This window comes from Vulpes lagopus, chromosome 6 (genome assembly GCF_018345385.1).
Source record: "Vulpes lagopus strain Blue_001 chromosome 6, ASM1834538v1, whole genome shotgun sequence".
NCBI classification, from domain to species: Eukaryota; Metazoa; Chordata; class Mammalia; order Carnivora; family Canidae; genus Vulpes; species Vulpes lagopus.
Window position 1 is genome coordinate 30,040,066 of NC_054829.1, and position 21,434 is coordinate 30,061,499.

The window sequence follows — 21,434 nt, forward strand, 5'->3', positions numbered from 1 at the left end:
GTTAATTACAAGATCATTCAATGTAGGTTTTAGAGTTACACAAAAGGGACTTCAAATCCTGATTCTGCCTCTTGCTTCTTACAGGCCCTAGGTATACTGTTTTAACTGCTATAAGCCTCTGTTTTGTCATGTATAACACAGGGATAACAATACCTGTTTCACAGAATTTCAGAGTCCATGATTCACACATTTTTGGAGAGTTTAATATAGTATCTGGCACAGAGTAAGACTAGGTAAGGTGGAAGGGGCACTGCACATAGAGAGTTAATGCTCTTCCCTTCCCCACACAAGGCTACCTGGACCTAACTCATGCACAGGCAGCTAGGCCCCTGCTACTTGCTCATCAACTGTGCCTATTAGTTCAGTTAGCTGCCCAGGTTAAATGGGAACATGGTCAGGAGGTGCAAGGAGGAGACTCAGTGTGTGTGTGTATATATATATATATATATATATATATATGTGCATGTTCATGTCAGGATAACACCTGGAAGCACACCCCCAGCTTTCTGCCAGAAAGTGCAGCACTAAAATACAGGTAAAATGACAGATTATACCATGTATGTAGCATGTTACTGAACCATACTATTCTTTTGGATGTAAGTGTTCAATTACTGTGTGGCAAAATGACATGACCCGAATCTGGCTGAATTCTCAAAATTCCTCTCAATGGATCAATTTTTCGACAAGCAAACACAGGAGGAAAAAGACATCCAAGGTTAAAAGTTGGTCTGAGGTGACAAGCCAAAGGACTTCCACCTCCAGTCATGATGGAATAATGGACTAGATTTATTCTCTCTCCCTAAACAGCAAAAAGCTATATATAATATATGAAATAATAGTTTTCAGATATTCAACAATAGGCAGCACAGGGCAGTGATCCTTGAATAAAGGGAAATGCAGTGAACCCTACTGGTGCCCTACTAACTCTGAGGAGTCTCCAGGACACAGCAGAGAGGAGAAACCTGAAAGAGTTCAATGATCTCACTGAGTCAAAGAGACAGAGCTGGGAATTGGGGGAGACCAATGTGGCTAGAATTGATAGGACAAAATAACTGAAAAGAAGCAGCCACAAAGAGAAAAAGCCTCAGAGATCTGTAGAGAGATCTCCTTAAATCTTTGGCTGAGTACTCATCTGTGCAAAGTGCAAGGAAAATTCACAATGCTGGGGGAAAGAATGAATGGAAAGAAGTGGCATAATCCTCAGAGTTCACAGCCAGAAATATTCATGTTCCTATTAGCCAAAGTGGAAAAATCTCCTAATACACAGGGTATCAGATGGAATCTTCAGAAGGATTTGGCCTTAGTAGTGGGACCATTCCAGTCCTAGACTACAGACTGTTCCGGACCCACCCTAACAAAGCTAGAAAGCAAGCCTCGAAATGAAAAGGATCAAATTCCGAGTAGCTGAACTGCTTCCGAAAACAAAGCCCAAAAGTATTGAAAGGAACACAGTTTCAGCACCCAGAAAAATAAAACTATGTCTCGCTTCAAATAATAATAATAATAATAATAATAATAATAATAATAATAAACAGGACTGCAAAGAGGCAGAAAAATATGACCATAACTAGAAGAATAATCAAACAATAGAAACAGGCACAAAATTGATCCAATGATAGAATTAGTAGACAAGGATGTTAAAACTTCTATTTAAATATACTCCATGGGGATCCCTGGGTGGCGCAGCAGTTTGGCGCCTGCCTTTGTGTTTTGTTTTTTTTTTTTTAATTTTTATTTATTTATGATAGTCACAGAGAGATAGAGAGAGAAGCAGAGACACAGGCAGAGGGAGAAGCAGGCTCCATGCACCGGGAGCCCGACGTGGGATTCGATCCCGAGTCTCCAGGATCGCGCCCTGGGCCAAAGGCAGGCGCCAAACCGCTGCGCCACCCAGGGATCCCTGACGCCTGCCTTTGGCCCAGGGCGCGATCCTGGAGACTCGGGATCAAATCCCACGTCGGGCTCCCAGTGCGTGGAGCCTGCTTCTCCCTCTGCCTATGTCTCTGCCTCTCTCTCTCTCTCTCTCTGTGTGACTATCATAAATAAATAAAAAAATAAAAATAAATAAATAAATATACTCCATGTATTCAAGAGAGAAGAGGAAGGCATGACACAACAAGGAAAGAAATGGAAGAGATAAAAAGATCCAAATAAACTTCTAGAAGGAAAAATACAAATATCTTAAGGAAAAATATATAGGATGGGATTAACAGATTAGACACTGTAGAAGAAGAAATTCATGAACTTGAAAACACAGCAAAAACTATCCAAAATGATATACAGAAAACATCAGTCAGTAGTGAGACACTATCATGCAGCCTAATATACATATATGTACATATATATTATACATACAAATAATATGTGTGCATGTGTGTATTTTGGGGGTGGGGTATGTAGACACAAAAAAATTTTCAAGAAATAATGGCAGAAAACTTTTCAAATTTGATGAAAACTATAAACCCACAAATCCAAGAACTCATCATACTCCAAGAAGAAAGACAAAAAGAAAACACAAGGCACATCATAATCAAGATGCTGGAAATCAGTGATAGAGAAAATGTTAAAAGCAGCCATAGCAGGTAGAGGGGAAGGAGAGACATACTGCATACTGAAGAGCAAAGGATTACAGCAGGTTTATTATTAGAAATAATGCAACCCAGGAGGCAATGGAGCATCATGTTGAAAATACTGGGGAAAAAAATAGTCTGGCCCTCGTTAAGGAAAAATTGACAAGAACTATGAAGATGATGAGAACATCACTAATGCTTTTTGTGCTCTGGAGTAACATTTTTCATGGAGGCCTCTGGTGAGCATAAGATGGGGAGAGGAGGTGCTCAGTGGCCTTAAAAACACTTATAAGTACAGTAGCCTATGAAGAATGAAAAGAGGTAAAGACTCTTAGGTTCACACAGAGGGGCACTTAACCATGTTTTATACCAATGTATTCAGAGCATTACAGACTGTAGTTCTTATGCAATCTTATGTCAATATTGCTTAACACAGTGGTAAAGAGACAAAGCAAGGTCTATCAGAGGATTCATCCCATCGGAAAAGAAAATCAAGTTAGAAGTTAAAAGTAAATCTCATTAAGGAATAAGTTAGCCCTACCAGCATCAGGCCTGAGTAGGAGTACTGCCTTCAAGTTATACATACCTGCTGGTTAATGTGCCTGAATGGCCTCTACAGATTCAGATGAAATGTTTTTTCAGAATGGAAGAGCGCTGCTTGTGCAGAAGTAGTAACAATAACTAAAGATATGAATGAGAGTTACTCAATTCTTAACTATGCAATCCAGCCCAGGGCAGCAAAATCTCCTCATTAAGTATCCTGGGCTGGTACCACATTCTTCAGAGTCTAGCCTGCAGCTCTGCATCCTGGCGGGACCATTAAGATGGCAACTTATCTGTCCCATGCATTGGCTGGTCTGGCTTCCCCACTAAACTGTAAGTGCCTAGAAAGGCCGGGGCACCATCTGCTTTATGCTTTCTTTGTAACCCTGAGACCAACATACACTTAAAAAACACCACATAAAAAAACCCAGCATAGAGGAACTTGGATGGTTCAGTGGTTGAGCATCTGCCTTTGGCTCAGGTCGTGATCCCAGGGTCCTGGGATGAAGTCCCACATTGGACTCCCCAGCAGGGAGCCCGCTTCTCCCTCTGCATCTCTGTGTTCTTCATGAATAAATAAATAAAATCTTTAAAAAATAAAACAAAACCCAGCATAGGTACCCAAGAGGGACCTTCCTCCCCAAAATACTTGTTGCCTGAACTAGAGGTTCTAAACTGGGGGGGAATTTTAGCCCCCTCCCAGGGTATCTGATAATATCTAGAGGCATTTTTTATTGTTATAACTTGGGGGGAGGGGTGCTACTGACATCTAGTGGGTAGACACCAGGGATGCCACTAAACATCCTATGAGGTTTCACAAAAAATTTTTTAAAAACCAAAGAATTCGTAACAAAGAATTATTTAGCCCAAAATGTCAACAATGCTGCAGTTGAGAACCCTGGCATAAGTGAATGAATGCTGAGCTGTAGCAGATGCCAATAGATCTACCTTACCTGTGCATGTAGTGTAAAAGTCTCACACCACTAGAAAGTCTCTTGTCCTAACACTGTCTGCAGAACAACACTTTGATCCTCCCATAGTCCCTAACTTGGGCTCAGAGTTCCTCAGAGAGAGGAGCTTAGTAGTTCAGACATCTGGCTTTTTTTTTTTTTTTTTTTTTTTTATGATAGTCACAGAGAGAGAGAGAGAGAGAGAGAGAGGCAGAGACATGGGCAGAGGGAGAAGCAGGCTCCATGCACCGGGAGCCCGACATGGGATTCGATCCTGGGTCTCCAGGATCGCGCCCTGGGCCAAAGGCAGGCGCCAAACCGCTGCGCCACCCAGGGATCCCAGACATCTGGCTTTTAACTCGAGCTCTGCCACTAGCTAATTCTGAACATGTCACAAAACTCTTCTGGGCCTGTTTCCTCCTCAGTAAAATAGAGGAAGAGTTCCTCCAGTTCTAAAGTTCTATTTGAAACACTAGGTTTGGCCTTATCTATTTACAGTAAGCCAAAGAGAAAGGGGAAAGATCCAGTCTTACTGTGAGTATGCACACCCACCCTCTGAAGGACAGAGGTTCTTATATTGTGGAAACCAATCTCATTAAGGAATGAGCCCAAATTGGGCCAAGGGGAGCTCCAGAGAAGCCAGGACTCAGGCACAAGAAGAGACATGGGAAAAGGCTCTGCAAATACTGACTGAAAGGCCAGCCCAGGCCCTCAAGTTTGAAATATTTAAGTCCTTCACTAGCCTCCCTCCTGCCCTCCCCAGGTCAATCTTTTTAATCAGTGTTAAGAGGAGGAGGTGGAGGAGGAGGAGGGCTTACTATTCAAACTATGGGTCACTGAACAGCAGCACTGGCAATCAGCTGGGAGCTTATTACAAACTCGAGAGGAATCTCAGCCTCCATCCCTGATCTCCTCAATCAAAATCTGCATCGTAATAAAAGTCCGCAGGTGATTCCTATGCTTGTTAAAGTTTGAGAAGTCCTAGTTTAAGGTACGCTGCCCTCCTGTTCTCTGCATTGGCACCTCTTCAGTTGGTAAAGATAACCTTAAGACTCTGTCTACATTCCTCCCTAACCCCACCTCCTGGCACAGCTTGTACACATGCATACACACATACAGACCCCAGTTCAAAAACCTCCAAACCCAGAGTCATCAACAGTGACAGGGATAGGTTTACTTCCTCCCTGCCTCTTTCCTATGTCCACACAAGGCCAGAAACACAAGCAAAATCAGAGCTTTCGTAAGTGACTCAGCCCACCCCTGCTGTTCAAAGATTCCCTGGGAGAAGGGATAGAAAACCGGGTGGTGAACCCAAAGGTATAAACTCTAATGGAAAGAATCTCATCATTTACATCTGAACAGAGACCAACAGGGGTCCAATGTTTCATTTCTAAAGTTTGTTTTTTGCTTTTTTTGCTTTTTTCTTTTGCTGCTGCTGTCTTACATTACATAAAGATTCTTGGGGGCTCATGCTAAAGGACAAGACACACACAGAGTAAACAAAAACACAGCAAGGGTTCTCCTAGCAGAGTGGTGGGGTGCAGCAATTGGAACAAAAACAAGACCTCAATGAAGAGCAGCATAACAGAGCACTGGAAGAGAAGACAAAATGTGGGGTGAAGGGGGGCTGGACTCTGCTGACTAGTCTGTGCAGTGAAAGAGATTAGGTTGCTGCTCACCCCTTGCCCTACCCACTGTCACTAGCAGCAGATGGCCCAGACCCAGGCAGCTGGCAGCCACAGCAATCTGCACGCGCCTGCCTACCCCTCCCTCAGGGCTGCAGATGAGGAAGAGCAGGGCAAAGTCCAGACCCATTCCAGGTCAAAGCAACACCTAGAAAGAGCACCCCCAGGGTCAGGTGGCAACATCACTCAATGCTTTGCCACACTGAGATGAACCTTGAAAACAACTCTCAGCATTATCCAAGGTTCTCCTGTACCCACACACAAATCAGAAAGAGGGCTTGGTAAGGTGGGAAACATCTCCCTGGGTACGCTGGGCATGTTGGCCTAGGAGGGGTCATTTAATCATTCAACATTTGTGTGTACACATCACACTGCAGGCCCACAAGAGCCAACAGGGCATTCGGTGGTGAGAACAGACAGTCTCTGCCCTCATGAAACACAAAGAAACAGACATTAACACGGTGGGATAAGTGCTGAGCACAGAGTGATATGGCAATACGAGGAGGGGCACCCCCGCCAGTATGGGGGCAAGCAGCAGTCTAAACTGACACTGACTGTAGGAAGGGGCATTCCAGGGAGAGGAACAGCATGTGCCAAAGCCTGGAGGCAAAAGAGAACTGGGAAGCACAAGTTTTTCTGCCTTTTTGGCCTCTGGTCACCCTGACCAGAAGCACATTCATGGGGATCCTAACACATTATTATCTGAAGGAACTTGGGGCCTCAGGGTCATCTTGTAAAGTCCAATCTATCCATTTTAGGAGGAGAGCTGAGGTCCAGAAAGGGGCCATGACTTGCTCAGGGACACTGCTTATTGGTGGCTGAACCAGAACTCAGTTCTATCTCTTCACTTAAGCAGAGTTCCCTCAAATATTCTTCAATCAGAATCCAAACACTGTGCTCCCTAGTGACAGCCCCAGCACTGTTCCCCACTGTGCTCTGTGCATTCAGGGGGACCCAAGGCTCAGCTCACATCCATGAGGAAGTTCAGCAGCATCAGCCTCCAGGAACTCCAACATGGCAGGAACAATTCATGAAAAAGCAAGAGTGGCTACCTGCCTCTACTGGGAAAGAGGCTGAGGGCATGCACATCAACAATCAAGGTAGGGTGTTGTTTTTTGTGGAGTATTTTGAGGGGACATTTAACAAAAAATTGGCCTCCTTTGAAAATGAAGGAGGGTCGTTCAGAAAACTGGAGGAGACTATCAGTCAACACAGAAACGGGAGATAAGTCTGAATGACTGCCAAACCAGGCAAGCTTAATTAAGACTCTCCTACCCTTGCGAAGCCTGAGTGGCTCAGGGGTTTAGCGCCTTCCTTCGGCCCAGGGAATGATCCTAGAGTCCAAGGATCGAGTCCCACATCGGGCTCCCTGCATGGAGCCTGCTTCTCTCTCTGCCTATGTCTCTGCCTCTCTCTCTCTTTCATGAATAAACAAAATCTTAAACAAAAAAACTCTCCTACCCTTTCCACAAGAAGCCCACCCCTCCTCTGGCTGATTCACACTAAACTGAGCTGTGAGCAGCAGTCATTTCAGGGAAGCTGAAGGCCTCCCTGTTGGCCTAGCCTTGGGGGATGGGCCAGCATCCAGGGAGCCAAGCCACTAAAACTTCAAGGCACAGCTGCCCTTAGTGTCATCTCAGTATCTGCCTTCAATAGCACGTGCTCTAGGAAGGTCCCCCAGCCTTCAGCCTGCCACCCACCCACTCTGGATCAGTGTATGCAGTGTGGAAGTACTCATTAGCTTTTCAAGTGTAACCCTCTATAGTATCTGAATAGAAGGCAGTTACTCAGCTGCAAAGCAGAATTCCTCCTCCTCTGATAACAAAACAAAACTGCATGCCATAGACCAGCTAGCTGGTGAAAACTGTGGAAAGCAGCTAAGGGGCACTAGAGTTAAGCCCATTTACTAACCTCATGTAAATGCCTGGCAAACTTCAGCTCCAAGGCCATGAAGCATCAATATGATGAAAACATCCTCGAGATCAGAATTCTTACCTGTCCCAATGCCCTTGGGACACCACCTGTGACCTCACATTCAAGTACAATCCTGGCCTTGGGTGCCAGTGCCAGCTCAGGACCCTAGACATGGATATTCTGGGCAAGGAAGGGACCTGCAAGAAAAACGGACTTACTCAGGGGCTGAAGAGCAATGTTTGCTCTATTACAACAAAAGGACCCATAATGGGGACCTTGCAACCTAAACTCCTTCATATCTGCCACAAGGAACCTCTGAGTGGAGGAGTGCCTGTGTGGTGTGTGTTGTGGGGTAACACTGTAGCCAGACTTCCTTTTCTTTCATCCAAACAGAAACCCTTAAGAACTTGCCTTCCTGAAAGACAAATGCAGTTCATTTTCAAACATCACTGAGAGAACTTCTTGTTTTCTCTCTGCTTTTTAAAACAGATGAATGCTCCCCTAGGGAAAAAGCAGCTGTAAATACAGGAGAGGGCAGAAAAAGAATCCTGCTATGAGTTCCAGAGGAACCATTATACCATTGTAAAAAGTGTTCTCAAAAAATAAAAAAACAACATACCCAATCCAAATGGAAAACACACAACTTTGTTCAAAGTACTTCTCTAAAGTATAACCTTTGGGCAGATGATTTCTCTATACTCCAAGGCTGTTTCTTCCTCTACTCAACACCATGACCTTCACATATAAAGTGAGTTAGTAATTTTCTTCCCAGGAGACTTGGAAAGAACTAGCTCACAACTCAATCAGTGTATCTGCTACTGAGTGCCCATCACCATCACCATCATCATCAAAGTGCTAAACTTCATTACCAAACTGCTACAGAAATTTAAGTAAATGTAAGCCATTGTTTTTAGGCAGATGGAGACCACAGTATTTACTAGCTGAAAACAGGATAGGAAAAAGGAATAAATTGGAGAGAGGCAGCCTGGCTTCTGCACTTATTACTTTCCAAAAGGAATAGCATTTTTCAAAAGCTCAGGATTCTGGGAAATCACCCACTGGCTTATTATAACCCTCCATCCAACAGTAATGAGGCTGCCACCTCGAAACCCATTTGCCAAAAATAAAAGATCTAAAGAGGTGTTTCAGAGAAAGTTTGTGAGAAGAAAATTCAAGCTGGTTTTATTTTCACATAAGCTACAATTAAATGGCTTTGCCTTTGCAACCACACTTCCTACCTACAATTCCAGTAAGTTTAGATGTGCCCCATAGACTTAAACCGGATTACAGGGAATTCAGCTGGCTAAAACTGGTCCCAGCCCACAGACATTATTAGTTATTAACCTGTTTCATTGTCCTAGGTGGGTCTGAGAAATAAAAGGCAAACTGAGGAGAGAGTCAGCATGATGCTTAAAATTCTGCTGAAGTTAGAAAAGGAAGACACTGCTTTTAATTTCATGTAAGATTCTACTGTTGGAAGAAAAAAAATGCAACAAAAGCTATAAGCCCCATCAGCAACAAAGAAAGAAAACGCTTGTATTTGCAGAATACATTCACACCCCCCTAATGTCCCAGAGGAATCAATACAGATGCCATTAACAAATAAATCAAATTCTGAGCCCAACAGGTCTGTTACCTTAAGCTATAAGCTTCCCTATGGCCAAGCACCTTTCACCCTCCTTTTAGAAAGATTCACTACATAGGCATCTGGCCTCACAATTCCCCAAGAACCCTAGTGACCTTCTAGTATGAGCATATTTTCCACGTGAACCAGGATTTCAAGAGAATCTCAGAATGAGGTAAACTCTTCAGGGACAGGCCTGACCCTTCTGCCCTTTCCATTCTCTCTTAGATCCTGGTTTCCAGAGCACTTGAACAACTCCTGGATGGTCTTCGGGCCTCCAGACCATGCAGAATTCTGCTAGGAATTACACTCTCAAAGCACACTGTCAGATCACCTTTCACCTCTAATGGGTCACCTATGTCTACCCTATGTAGCATTATTTTCTGTCAGTCCTCTATACACAGCTTGCAAAATGCACAGAAGGCACAGGCCCCAGCCCACCTGGAACCTTCAAAGGAGGCTGCAAACCCAGACAGTAATCAATGCACACAATAAGGCAGGAATATTTCAGTATTCCATGTGGGTGTAATAAAATGCTAAATCGTGAGGTATGAATTAGAAAATAAGGAAGAACAAGCAGCAATTTGTAACCTAAGGACAAAATAATGAAAACAAACAAAAAAACAGAAAGGGTCTGAACCAAGACAAAGAGGACCTTAAGAAGAAGGAAGGAAAGAAGGGGCGCCTGGGTGGCTCAGTTGGTTGTCCAACTCTTGACTTCGGCTCAGTTCAAAATCACAGGATCATGAGATGGAGCCCAGAGCTCCACATGGGGGCTCCGCAGTCCATGGGGAGTCTGTTTCTCTCCTTCTACCTCTCCCACACAGGAACACACTCTCTAAAAATCAATCAATTAAAAAGGGGGGGTGGGGGAAGGAGGAATGAAAAAGGAAGAGATCTGACCTGAAAGCCTGGAGAGCTGAATAAACATGGAAAAAGAAGGAATTTCTTGGGCTGGGAGGCTGAAGTAAGAGGAGTCGGGGAAAGGAGAGGGAGAAAGGCCATGAATGAGGGAAAAACAGAAAGAAAAAAATCCCATTCGAGATCCTCTAGGGCAGAGGACAATTCTTAGGGCTTCCCTAGTATCTATCACCTTGTAGGCTCCATGAATAGAGTAAAGCCAGTCTGTACATCCATGAAAAACAGGCAGAGAAATTCCACTTTGGATGAGTAGGTAGTGAGAGCCATGAATGTTCTTGAGCAAGAGACACAACCTAAGCCAAGTGAAAAAGTATTTACTAAAAGCCTACAATGTGAGGGGCACCAGAATACTTAGTCCTTGCCCTCAAAGGGCACTGCCACCATGGAAAGGAATGGTTAATTCCACCTCCCATATATATAGGTCTTCATTCTCTTACCTAATCTCATGAGATAAGAACAATGTTCATGGGAGATGAATGTGGCAAGAGAGACTAAAGCAGCCTAATTGGTGAGAGAGGATGATGAGGTCTGGTCAGGATGGTAGTGGCAGAAACCCACAGAAGAAAGAATTGGCAGGGGCTGGTTACTGACTAGAAAAGAGGGGATCAGAGAAAGGGGGTCATGATAACAAAGAAGTTAGAGAGCAGGAAGATGTGGGTTTCAATTCCCAGATGGTGACACTATTTCAAGCCATGCTTTCACTCCCTTGACCACCAAATGCTAAGGTCAACCAGCTCAGCCATTCTCCTATTTCTGGGAATGGGGATTACATATTCCATCCTTCCCATCAGCCAATGGTCTTTTAAGCTAGTTGTGATTTCCTGTAATTCCCATTTGCAAGGAGGTGAAAAGGATCGATAAGGAGAAGAGTTGACAATTCCTTTGTCCATCACAAAAGTAATAAATATATCTCAACAGTCCTGCACTAAAATTTTACTGGCAGCTCTTATTCTGGGAAAAGGAGAAGGAAGCATTATGTTTAAAAAGCCCTGAGGTGAGGTGCCTGGAAGGCTCATGAGGCTAAGCATCTGCCTTCGGCTGGGGTCAGGATCCCAGAGTCCTGGTATCAAGCCCCACATTGGACTCCCTTCTCAGCGGGGAGCCTGCTTCTCCCCTCTCCCTCTGCTGCCACTTCCCCTGCTTGTGCTCAATCTGTCAAAATAATAATAATTTTTAAAAAACAAAAACAAAAAACAACAACCCTGAGGTAGTGTTCTCACCCAATGAGTTCTCCTTCTAGGCAGAACCTCCCTAGCTGCATTTAATGAGAGAAGAGGGATGAGACAGGGAAGCATCCATCCACCCTGAGAGCCAGTACCAGTTCCTATAGAGAAAAGAGGCCCAAGAACCCTCAGCACCAACCCTCAGCTGTGTGAAAAGTGAGCACAAAGTCAGGAAAGTAGAATCAACAGAAAACCAGGCCACAAATGCCTGAACTCACAGCACATTGGAAACCAGCGGCTGGCCTTCCACATAACTGCTCTGAAGGCGGAGAAGACCCCTGGAGACAAGGGGGTGGCCAAGTGCTTGTCCCAAAGTGGGGCTGCCCTCTGTAAGGCTGAGCCACAGAAGGGCCACTGAGGCTCCCAGAAATGTGGCCCTTCTCTCCAAGACCCTTCTGGCCATTCTGCCATCCCTGACTACCCTAGACAGAAGCAGCATGGTAACAGGTGAGCCGTGGTGAGAGCTGGAAGGGAAACCATAGGTGATTTTCTCCCTCTGTGACTGCGAGCAGGCTTCACTTCCCGAACTTTCTTCAAGAAACAAATATAACTTGAGATTTCTCAATGTTTCAAAAACAAGTAAGTTAACAGGGGAAATGAGTTTGAGATGTATACTTTACAAAGGAAAGGTGCAATTTAGCCCTCTCTCTTATTAAACAAGAATAAAGGGGGGGAAGTGCAGATTGAATGAAAAACACTTATTGGTTAAAGCAACTTGGTGGATTCTCTGACATTTTCTAAAGAAGCACCTCCCTCCCACCTGTGACATATTTTGACAGCTTGAGCAGTCACGCTTCACACAACAACCTCAAACAACTAAAATAAAACTAGGGTGTGACCTGAGAATATCTGTTATGGCAAAGCATTTTCTCAGTGCTTCTGTTTGGGTTTCTTATGGACCACAAAAGGCCTTTTTATAAGCCTGTGGCCTGGCTGTATCACCAAGGAGTGGGATGTCTTGTCAATCTGAAAGGAATAGTTTCTATAACTGGGGTGGTCATACTCCCAGTGATGTGGACCCTGAGAACAGTAACAGCAGCATCATTATTATAAACAGACACTTGACTGCTTAATTACTGTACATGGATCTAAACATTTTCTGTGTAATATTTGATTTAATCCTCACAACCTTAAAAGGTAGATATTAGGACTATCTCCATTTTTAGACAAGGCACAAAGAAGTTAAGTAACTTGCCCCAGGTTATTACAATTAGCAATTCATGACACCAAGCAGTCTTACCCCAAAGCACACAATCTCGGTAGGGTAGAGGGTCAAATTTATTCTGTATTAATGTAATTGATTTTAAATATTAAAATTATCCTGGATGGGGATCCCTGGGTGGTGCAGCGGTTTGGCGCCTGCCTTTGGCCCAGGGCGAGATCCTGGAGACCCGGGATCGAATCCCACGTCGGGCTCCCAGTGCATGGAGCCTGCTTCTCCCTCTGCCTATGTATCTGCCTCTCTCTCTGTGTATGACTATCATAAATAAATAAAAATTGAAAAAAAAATTATCCTGGATGTATTATAGAACAGGAGGCAAAATTCTCATTCATTATAAAAGAAAACAGGAAGCCTTGAAGACTGTTCACACTCTATGCGTGAAGAGAGCTCTATACCCTCCTGAGGTGGGCTTGGACCTGGCTTTGCAGCTCTACTTCAGAACCTGAGCAAAGGGAAGTGTTTTATATGTGAATGCCAGGACCTCACCCACAAGGGAACTGATTCCCAAGGTGTAAGATGGATCAGGTAATTCTAATTAACCACACTTTGTGAAACACTGCTTTGGGGCATTCTAGAAACTTCTGAAGCTGCTGCAAATTTGGGAACTAGGTCATTCATTAGATGTTGAAGGCTAATTCCCCTGAACTGCTAATGAGACAGGCACCGCATGTTTAAAAAAAGCTGTTGAAAGTGGAGTGGACTACAACAGAAATTCAAAGACATTAACTCCCAGAGCTCTCTTTACAGATTTGGATCTAATGGAGAGATTGCCCTCTCCACGATGTGTATATATGCTTGTTTCCAATAGTCCACAGCTGAGATAAACTAGCTAGAATGTGCCTCAAAAATGAGCTTAATTGCTCTGGAAAAGAACGGCCAAAGATGGATATGCTGCATATTAGTGATCAAATTCAGATATCCTTAATAGTAACTTCAACAGGAAAAGGCTGAGAAGGGAAGAATTCCTTCTTCTTCTTTTTTTTTTTTTTTTTTAAATATTTGTTCTTTAAAGTCCCAACATAGAGCACCTTGCCTGGGTCTTTGTACTCATGTGTAAATTGAATAAAGATGTACTTACTTTAGGGTTTGCCGCTCTATGTTTTAGTATGTCAGAAAGTGCCCATCCACATAGGTGAGCTCACCAATTTTATCCTTCTTCCTTGACTTAAATTATCTATTTCAATTGCATAACTATACAAGAAACATGCCTCCAGGTTCAGAACGGGTTTCAGTAATTTAATTAAGTTATGTAGAAATGCTAATACTTTCCTGGGAACCAGGCTGACCCTTCCCAGCTCCTTTCTAGTCTCCGAGGGTAAGTCCTGCTTGCTGCCCTCCCCTTAAGGTGGAATGCTCTTTCTTCCTGGATTTCCACAGTCCTAACAGGCTGGCTCTGCTATGTACCAGCATGCCATTCTAGAAAGGTTCTTTTAAATCCAATTTAGCATTAATTCTCACAACTATAAAATGGGTGTAAGCAACCTACTTCAAAGCTGCTGTGAAGATTACACAAGTTAATACAAATAAAGCACTTAGAACAGTGCCTGACAGGTAGAAAGCACTCCACGACATGTTATCTTTTATTGTAAGTCTACCTCATAATATTAAAAAAGTTTTACATGAATCTAGAGCTTCATAATTTTCAAAGCAGTATCAATTCATTATTGCTACAATTAGTCCTCACAATAAGGATTTAAGTCAGACAAGACTGAAAGTGTATGGACATTTCCTGCTATAATGAAGAACTGGTCTGACCATGGGAGCTCAGTTACTCAATATCTCCTTGGAGTTAAGAGTTGGAAAACCATCTCAGTCATCTTTGTATTCCACCTCCATACATACTAGCAAGAATCAATAAACCAATGTTGAATTGGACTGAATGTAGGGTTTGACCATACCATCAACAGAGCAACTCTAGCCTTGTGGCAAGGAGTTAGGGGACACATCAGAATCATTATTCTAGGGAATGCCTGGCTACCCCGAACACAGACAGACAAGAGGGCTACCTTTCCCAGTCCTGATCCCAATTCATCTTTGGCTTTTTTTTTTTTTATATTTTCTTTTTTTTTTTTTTTTAAGATTTTATTTATTTATTCATGAGAGACAGAGAGAGGCAGGCAGAGACACAGGCAGAGGGAGAAGCAGGCTCCATGCAGGGAGCCCGATGTGGGACTCGATCCTGGGTCTCCAGGATCACGCCCTGGGCCGAAGGCAGAAGCTCAACTGCTGAGCCACCCAGGCGTCCCCTAATTAATCTTTGAGAAGAAAAGAAGCATCTACAGGAGAGAGAGCAGTCAGAGGTCACTCAGAGGTAAATGGCAGAAGTGTCCTTGCACAACCTCTGAGGCAGCAGGGAACCAGGATAATATAAGGGGCATAACCCAGCCCCTCCTGCTGGGCCAAATGGGGATCCATAAATGCAGCATCTCAAAGGCAGATAATGCTGCCTTCCCTAACTGAAATGGGAGTTGCCTTTCAGTAGAGTCCTGGCCAGTCTATAAATACCAGGGATTAAAAGGCTTCCTGTGGGGCCAACTGCCACCTGCCTAAATACAGAGACTATTTGGTCTTCCAGACCCCAAATAAACCCCACAGTTTCCCTGAGGGAAAAGCTGCCATCATCCAACAGTATATACCCCTTCCTTCCAAGTAATACCTCAATCTTTTTATTTCCCCCACTTTGGTTGTTTTCTTCTTTCTTTTTAAGATTTTATTTATTTATTCATGAGAGAGACATAGAGAGAGATGGGGGCAGAGACACAGGCAGAGGGAGAACCAGGCTCCATGCAGGGAGCCCAAAGTGGGATTCGATCCCGGGTCTCCAGGATCATGCATGGCCTGGACTGAAGGAGGCGCTAAACTTACGCTGAGCCACCGGGCTGCCCCCACTCCAGCCGCCTCTTCTCGCCACGGATCCCAACTGCTCCCGCGCCGCGGGGGGCTCCTGCACGTGCGCCGGCTCCTGCAAATGCAAAGAGTGCAGATGCACCTCCTGCAAGAAAAGCTGCTGCTCCTGCTGCCCCATGGGCTGTGCCAAGTGTGCCCAGGGCTGCATCTGCAAGGGCGCATCGGACAAGTGCAGCTGCTGTGCCTGATGTGGGGGAGAGCCTATTCCTGATGTAAATAGAGCGACGTGTACAAACCTACAGTTTGTGGGGGGTTTTGGGGTGCTTTTTGTTTTGGGTCCAACTCTGACCCGTTTGCTGTTACATTCCTAGTTATTTTCCCTATGAAATAATACGTGAATTATAATAAAAGCTGTCGACTTTAAAAACCAAAAAAAAGAGCTTTTCTGAGCTTTAGAGCTTTTCTGATCTAGAAACTGAAGACAAGCCACAAAAGTATAGTACCTGGCACACACCATGCACTCAATACTTCCTACCTTGTCCTACTCTCCACTTTCTTCTTTCTTTCCTAGGCGCCATGACTCTGACTATCACTGTTTCTAGGTATCATATGTGCTACATCCAAATGTCTCAACTGAAAGGAGTAACTCAAATGATGAACATTTTAGTCACCAGTGTTATCCATGTAGCAGGTACATTCTGGGACAAGGTCTCATCAGCAACCTTCAAATTACACTAGAGAGAAGACTGGTTACCTTAAAACCTCCCCACCACAAATGGGCCATTTGGTGATGAAAGTAACCAGAGGGAACAGGAAGACACAGAGCTGAGAGTCACTTGTGGCCAGAAGCAAGGGGGAAATAAAGGCCTCTGTAAGGTAAGGGCAGCACTTTCACATGCGACTAAAACCCCAAAAGAAAGCTTCCCATAATTCCACATTTACATGTAAAAATGTTTAATTAATTCTGTCAGCAAGAACAGCTGCCAGTTTCACTAGAAACACCATCTGGTTCATTTCTGATAAGGCCCAGGCACGACTTCACATAGGCCAAAGACTGCCTACAATATGGTTCCCAAAAGGTGGCATCCTAGATGACAGCTCCAAAGGCAGTGTGCCATTCCTCTCTCCCCAGTGCACGGAAGCTGCTCCTGCAAGTTCAATGATTAGGCCTGAAATAAACCCAGAGCTTGGTTCTTTTATAAGCATCTCCTCCAAATCTTCCAGGCATCGCCCTGGCTAACTCAACATATGGCCGTAAGACAAGTCACCAAATTAATCTGTGCCTTGCTTCCTGTAACTCTGAAGTGGGCATACATTCCAACTCACTTCCAGACATCAACCAGAATCAACTTAAGCAGGTCTGTCTTCAAAAACCAGATAAATTAAAAAAAAAAAAAAAAAAAAAAAAACCAGATAAATACTCTAGAAACATGATAAACAGCCTGAACAACTTGTTTTTTTTTTTTTTTTAAAGATTTTATTTATTTATTCATGAGAGACACACAGAGAGAGAGGCAGAGAAACAGAGGGAGAAGCAGCCTCCCTGCTGGGAGCCGTACGTGGAACTTGATCCCAGGACCCCAGGATCAGGCCCTGAGCTGAAGGCAGACACTCAACCACTAAGCCACCCAGGTGTCCCAACAACTGTATTTTAGAGGGGCTTTCGTAAAGTGGGTGCAAGGGTAGCTTCTCCACTGTAGAGTCTCATTCTGCAATTAGCCAAAATTAAGAGGGTCCCTTCCACAAGGCCTTTAAGCTCCTCCAAGGATCTTCCTTTTGCCAAGCCAACAGGAAGCACTGGAGGCCTTTATGTAGCCACAAATAATGAAAGAAAGCAAGCTGGGAATGAGAGCAGACTTGTCTAGAGGTGCACAGACTTGACTGGTAGTAAGTACTGAAAAGTGACTGCCTCAACAGCAGGGCCCTTCAGATCCTGATGTGGAATTATACAATGTGAATGCAATACTACAGCAAGTATATGTTCCAAAATAGACTACAAGGTTTGCCAGCCACCACTAAATGCAAATTTGGAAAAGGGTGTATTTGAAACACATGAAAACAACATAAAAACTATGAAGTGCAAAAGTCTGTATAAATACCCATCCATACTCACTGGGCAAATTTAGATGGGTAAAACTTTTGACATTGAGTTGCTTGTATTATTCATCAAATGGTAAGTACTTCATGAATCCTATGAAGAAGAGAACAAGGCAAATGTTGTAAAGTCTGATTAAGAGAAAACCAAAGACACAGGGTGAAAAGTGTAATACAAACCCAACGTGAGGAACTGGTGGCATTAGCTCTGACCCCCTAAGTTTGGTGATGAGGAACTCCCACTTTCTGTTAACAATTCCGGGCAGGAATCACCCAGGGTACCCCCCCCAACTGCCCTCCCTCCCCAGGCAAATGTGAATATACAGAACATAAGCCCACAGCAGCAAAGCTCAAAATCTATTTCCCATCAAGTCTAACTTCAACTCAAGCATTCAGTCCCACAAACAGGCAGACAGTTCTTTCTGGAGCAGGAGGGAAATCACAGGCAGTACCAAAGTGGTACAGAGAGAGGTCTTCCCCTAGGGAGGCTAAGCCCATCCTTGTGCAGGCCTTCCAGGGTGAAGGAAGAAGAGGTAAGCAGACTAAGGACTGTTGGTGTGGACTCCAGCAGGAGGGCAGTTAACAGAGAAGGCCATTTCCGCTAACTCAACATGGCCTCAAGACAAGTCACCAAATGACTCTGTGCCTCACTTTCTGTAACTCTGAAGTGGGCATAACTCCACCTTGCTTCCAGTATAGCTGTGAGAATAACAACTGATAACAGTTAATTTACTGAGCACTAACCACATGCCAGATACCAGGCTAACTGCTTGATATGTCTCCTCCAAGCCCCCATGCATAGTAAACATTACTATAAACCCCCATTTTCAGTTGAAGAAACCGGTGGCTTAACAAAGAGACTACCCAAAGCCACACAGGACAGACTGAAAATTTAACGCTACAAAAGCAAGGGTTGACCATGAATTAATATTAGTATCACTTCTTCCCCAAACAGACTGCCATTTGAGTATTTTTTTAGTTGCCAGGTACTGTACCTGGTTTTAAATATCCCATTTTAGGGAACCCTGGTGGCTCAGCGGTTTAGCTCTGCCTTCATCCCAGGGGGTGAGCCTGGAGACCCGAGATCGAGTCCCGTGTCGGGCTCCCTGCATGGAGCCTGCTTCTCTCTCTGCCTGTGTCTCTGCCTCTCTCTCTCTCTCTCTCTCTCTCTCTCTCTCTGTGTCTCTCATGAATAAATAAATAAAATCTTTAATAAATAAATAAATAACCCACTTTATTTGATTTTCATAATAATCCCATGAGGGAGTACTTTTAAGTTATATGTGCCAACAGTCAAAAATCCGAATGACAGAAAAAGAAAGCTTAAAAAGTTACCATTTTCCTGTTCCCCTTCATCAGCCCCATAGCAAATAATCATTAATATTTTGGTAGCTACCTTTCTGGAGACAGGCAGTGTTAACAATATCATCCCCATTCTACAAATGACAAAAATAAGGACGAGAGAGGTTAAACTTGATCAAGCATACAGCTGGAAAATGGCTGAGCTGACAGTGAAAGCGTGGTTAGTCTGAGTACCAGGGCTGCTATCTTTCATTTGCCTCCCACTTCTTAAAACAATCGCCCATTTTCATTCACCACAGGAAAGGGGGAAACTGCCTGGCCCACAGCCAGTCTTACTCCTCCACTTTCCTAACTACATGGAAAAAAACAGACAGGGCTGTCCAAGCACACCCTGCCCCAATAACATCAGCACTGCTTTATGTTTCTCTAAATCTAAGCTGTCATGGGTGAAATGGGACCTTCACTTCCAACCTCCTCCCTGCCCACACAGACTCATCTTTGCCTCTGAAAACAAGGGCAGGACAATGGGGAAGAGGAGGTCAAGCCTTGCCTACAGGAGACCCAACATCCCTTTATCGGCAGAAAAAGGAAGGATGTTCCTATAGGAGCTTTCACAAGTTCTCAGGTGAAGACTGTCCCCCTTTGGAAACAGCGTTTACAGAGTTGCTCAAAATCCCCATCAGAATCCTTAAGACTCAAAGAACTCAGAACAACTTCTCTGGCTTACCCTCAAATGGACTTTTTAATAACCCCAAACTGCACGGTTTTCTAGATACCAGGGTTTTGACCCTATGGCCTCTCCCCTCCTCCAAAAATAAAAATAAAAGCCCCTTGGACAATATAGGAATGCTTTTCCCTATTTAGGAGATGAAAGCCACCTTTCAAGATTTGTATACTTCTACATTTTTGTCCCAACCGTACACAAAAACATGTTGACCTTCAGAGTACCTATGCTGAGATGGGGTAGCAGAACAGGAAAGGGTTGCTGTATTGTTTTTCATGAGAAAGTCGAGATTTATCAAGTCTGCAATTCCAGGAGGTTTCCTATTTCCCAGCATGAGGTACCAATGTTTGATACAGCCTGAGCCCCCAGCTGACTCAGGGTCACTATTTACTAGAAGCACAGTAGCTGCTAAACATCTACTGGTTTCCGAAGGCCTTGGCTTTCCCATTTGTAAAATGGGACCATAATCTTCCTCACAGTGGGACCCCTGGGTGGCTCAGTAGTTGAGTGTCTGCCTTTGGCTCAGGTTGTGATCCTGGGGTCCTGGGATCAAGTCCCGCATTGGGCTCCTGCAGGGAGCCTGCTTCTCCCTCTGCCTTATGTCTCTGCCTCTCTGTCTCTCTCATGAATAAATAAATAAATAAATAAATCTTTAAAAAAAAAATCTTCCTCACAGTATTATAGGACTTCTTACTTGAAAGCCCTTTGTAAAATGAAGAAATCTGTATTGCTATTAATATGGATGCCCAGCCTGCATAGTAAACACAGCAGAGACTTAAACCAGACCCTCCATCCTCAAGGGGCTTAAAATCTGAGTGGAAAAGACAAGCCAAAATAAATACCGTAGAACATTTGTTAGTCTGTGTGCTACAAAGAATCCCTATGGAGAGATGATTAAATGGGAAAGAGCATTCAATAAATACTTGTTCAATTAATAAATGAATTCAGATACACTGCTTGAAAAATACCTACCTTGTTGCTAGTCACAGAAAGTTTTACTAAGACAAAGGCTATGAAATCTGTTCATTCTGCTGTTGCTCACATATATCCAAGAAAAGCAGTGAGCATTTGTAGAGAGCTGGCCTTCTTTGAGATGTGATTTTCCAAAAGCATGCAGAGACCTTCAAAGGAGATGACCCACACAATTATATTTTATAATTTGAGAAATAATAGAACCACTCCCAAAAGAACACAGTTCTGGAGAACAAACAGAAACAAGCCATCCTACTAACTACTTCCTTGACTGCAACCAGATTCACAGTGGATACTAAAAATATATTAAGTAAATAAGGCCAAACGTAGATACACACTTGTAGGTTGGATTTAGGCCATGATCAATGATGCCTCCTGAGGTTTTTAAAAGATAGAGTTCTAGAACCAAAAATCTGGGCCTGATAATTAGCAGGGGTAACTCTGGTCTTGGAACCAAATTTTTTTTTTTTAAGATTTTATTTATTTATTTGAGATAGAGACAGAGACAGCAGAGCAAGAAAGAAAGCATGAGCTGGGGTAGTGGCAGAAGGAAAGGAAGAAGCAGGCTTCCCACTGAGCAGGGAGCCCAACATGGGGCTGGATCCCAGCCACCTGGGATCATGACCTGAGCCAAAGGCAGATGCTTAACTGACCGAGTCATCTGGGCGCCCTGGAACCAAATTCTTAAGGGGTCCTGTAGTTTGGTTTTCACTGGCCTTGCTAAAACATTTGGAAGAACCTCCAGCACCCTCTCTTTCCTTCACCTCCTCCCACCTCTGCAGACTCTGAGCAGTCTTCTTTTCCTGCTACCAGTCAGAGTGAAGTTGGTGAATGTTAACCGCT

General features: G+C 43.9%; 2 protein-coding genes across 5 annotated transcripts in view; one reads left to right on the top strand and one right to left on the bottom strand.

The window, feature by feature from the left end:
• SUSD6 (sushi domain containing 6) overlaps nucleotides 1–21,434 on the bottom strand; it is a 97,997-nt gene that overhangs the window by 66,235 nt on the left and 10,328 nt on the right. Inside the window, exons 2-3 of one of the 4 annotated variants that reach the window (XM_041758002.1) lie at nucleotides 17,613–17,690; nucleotides 15,518–15,614 (exon numbers count right to left, since the gene is read on the bottom strand). The exons of 1 other annotated variant lie outside the window; for it this stretch is intronic. The gene's annotated coding sequence lies outside the window, so the exon portion shown is untranslated. The remainder of the gene's footprint in view (nucleotides 1–15,517; nucleotides 15,615–17,612; nucleotides 17,691–21,434) is intronic. 2 more of the 4 variants (XM_041758000.1, XM_041758003.1) reach the window with 2 other exon arrangements.
• Nucleotides 13,169–15,848, top strand: LOC121492520 (metallothionein-2-like). The gene is made up of 2 exons (XM_041757790.1): nucleotides 13,169–13,177; nucleotides 15,547–15,848. The coding sequence occupies exons 1-2, from the start codon at nucleotides 13,169–13,171 to the stop codon at nucleotides 15,745–15,747; spliced, it is 210 nt and encodes a 69-aa protein (XP_041613724.1). The 3' UTR covers nucleotides 15,748–15,848.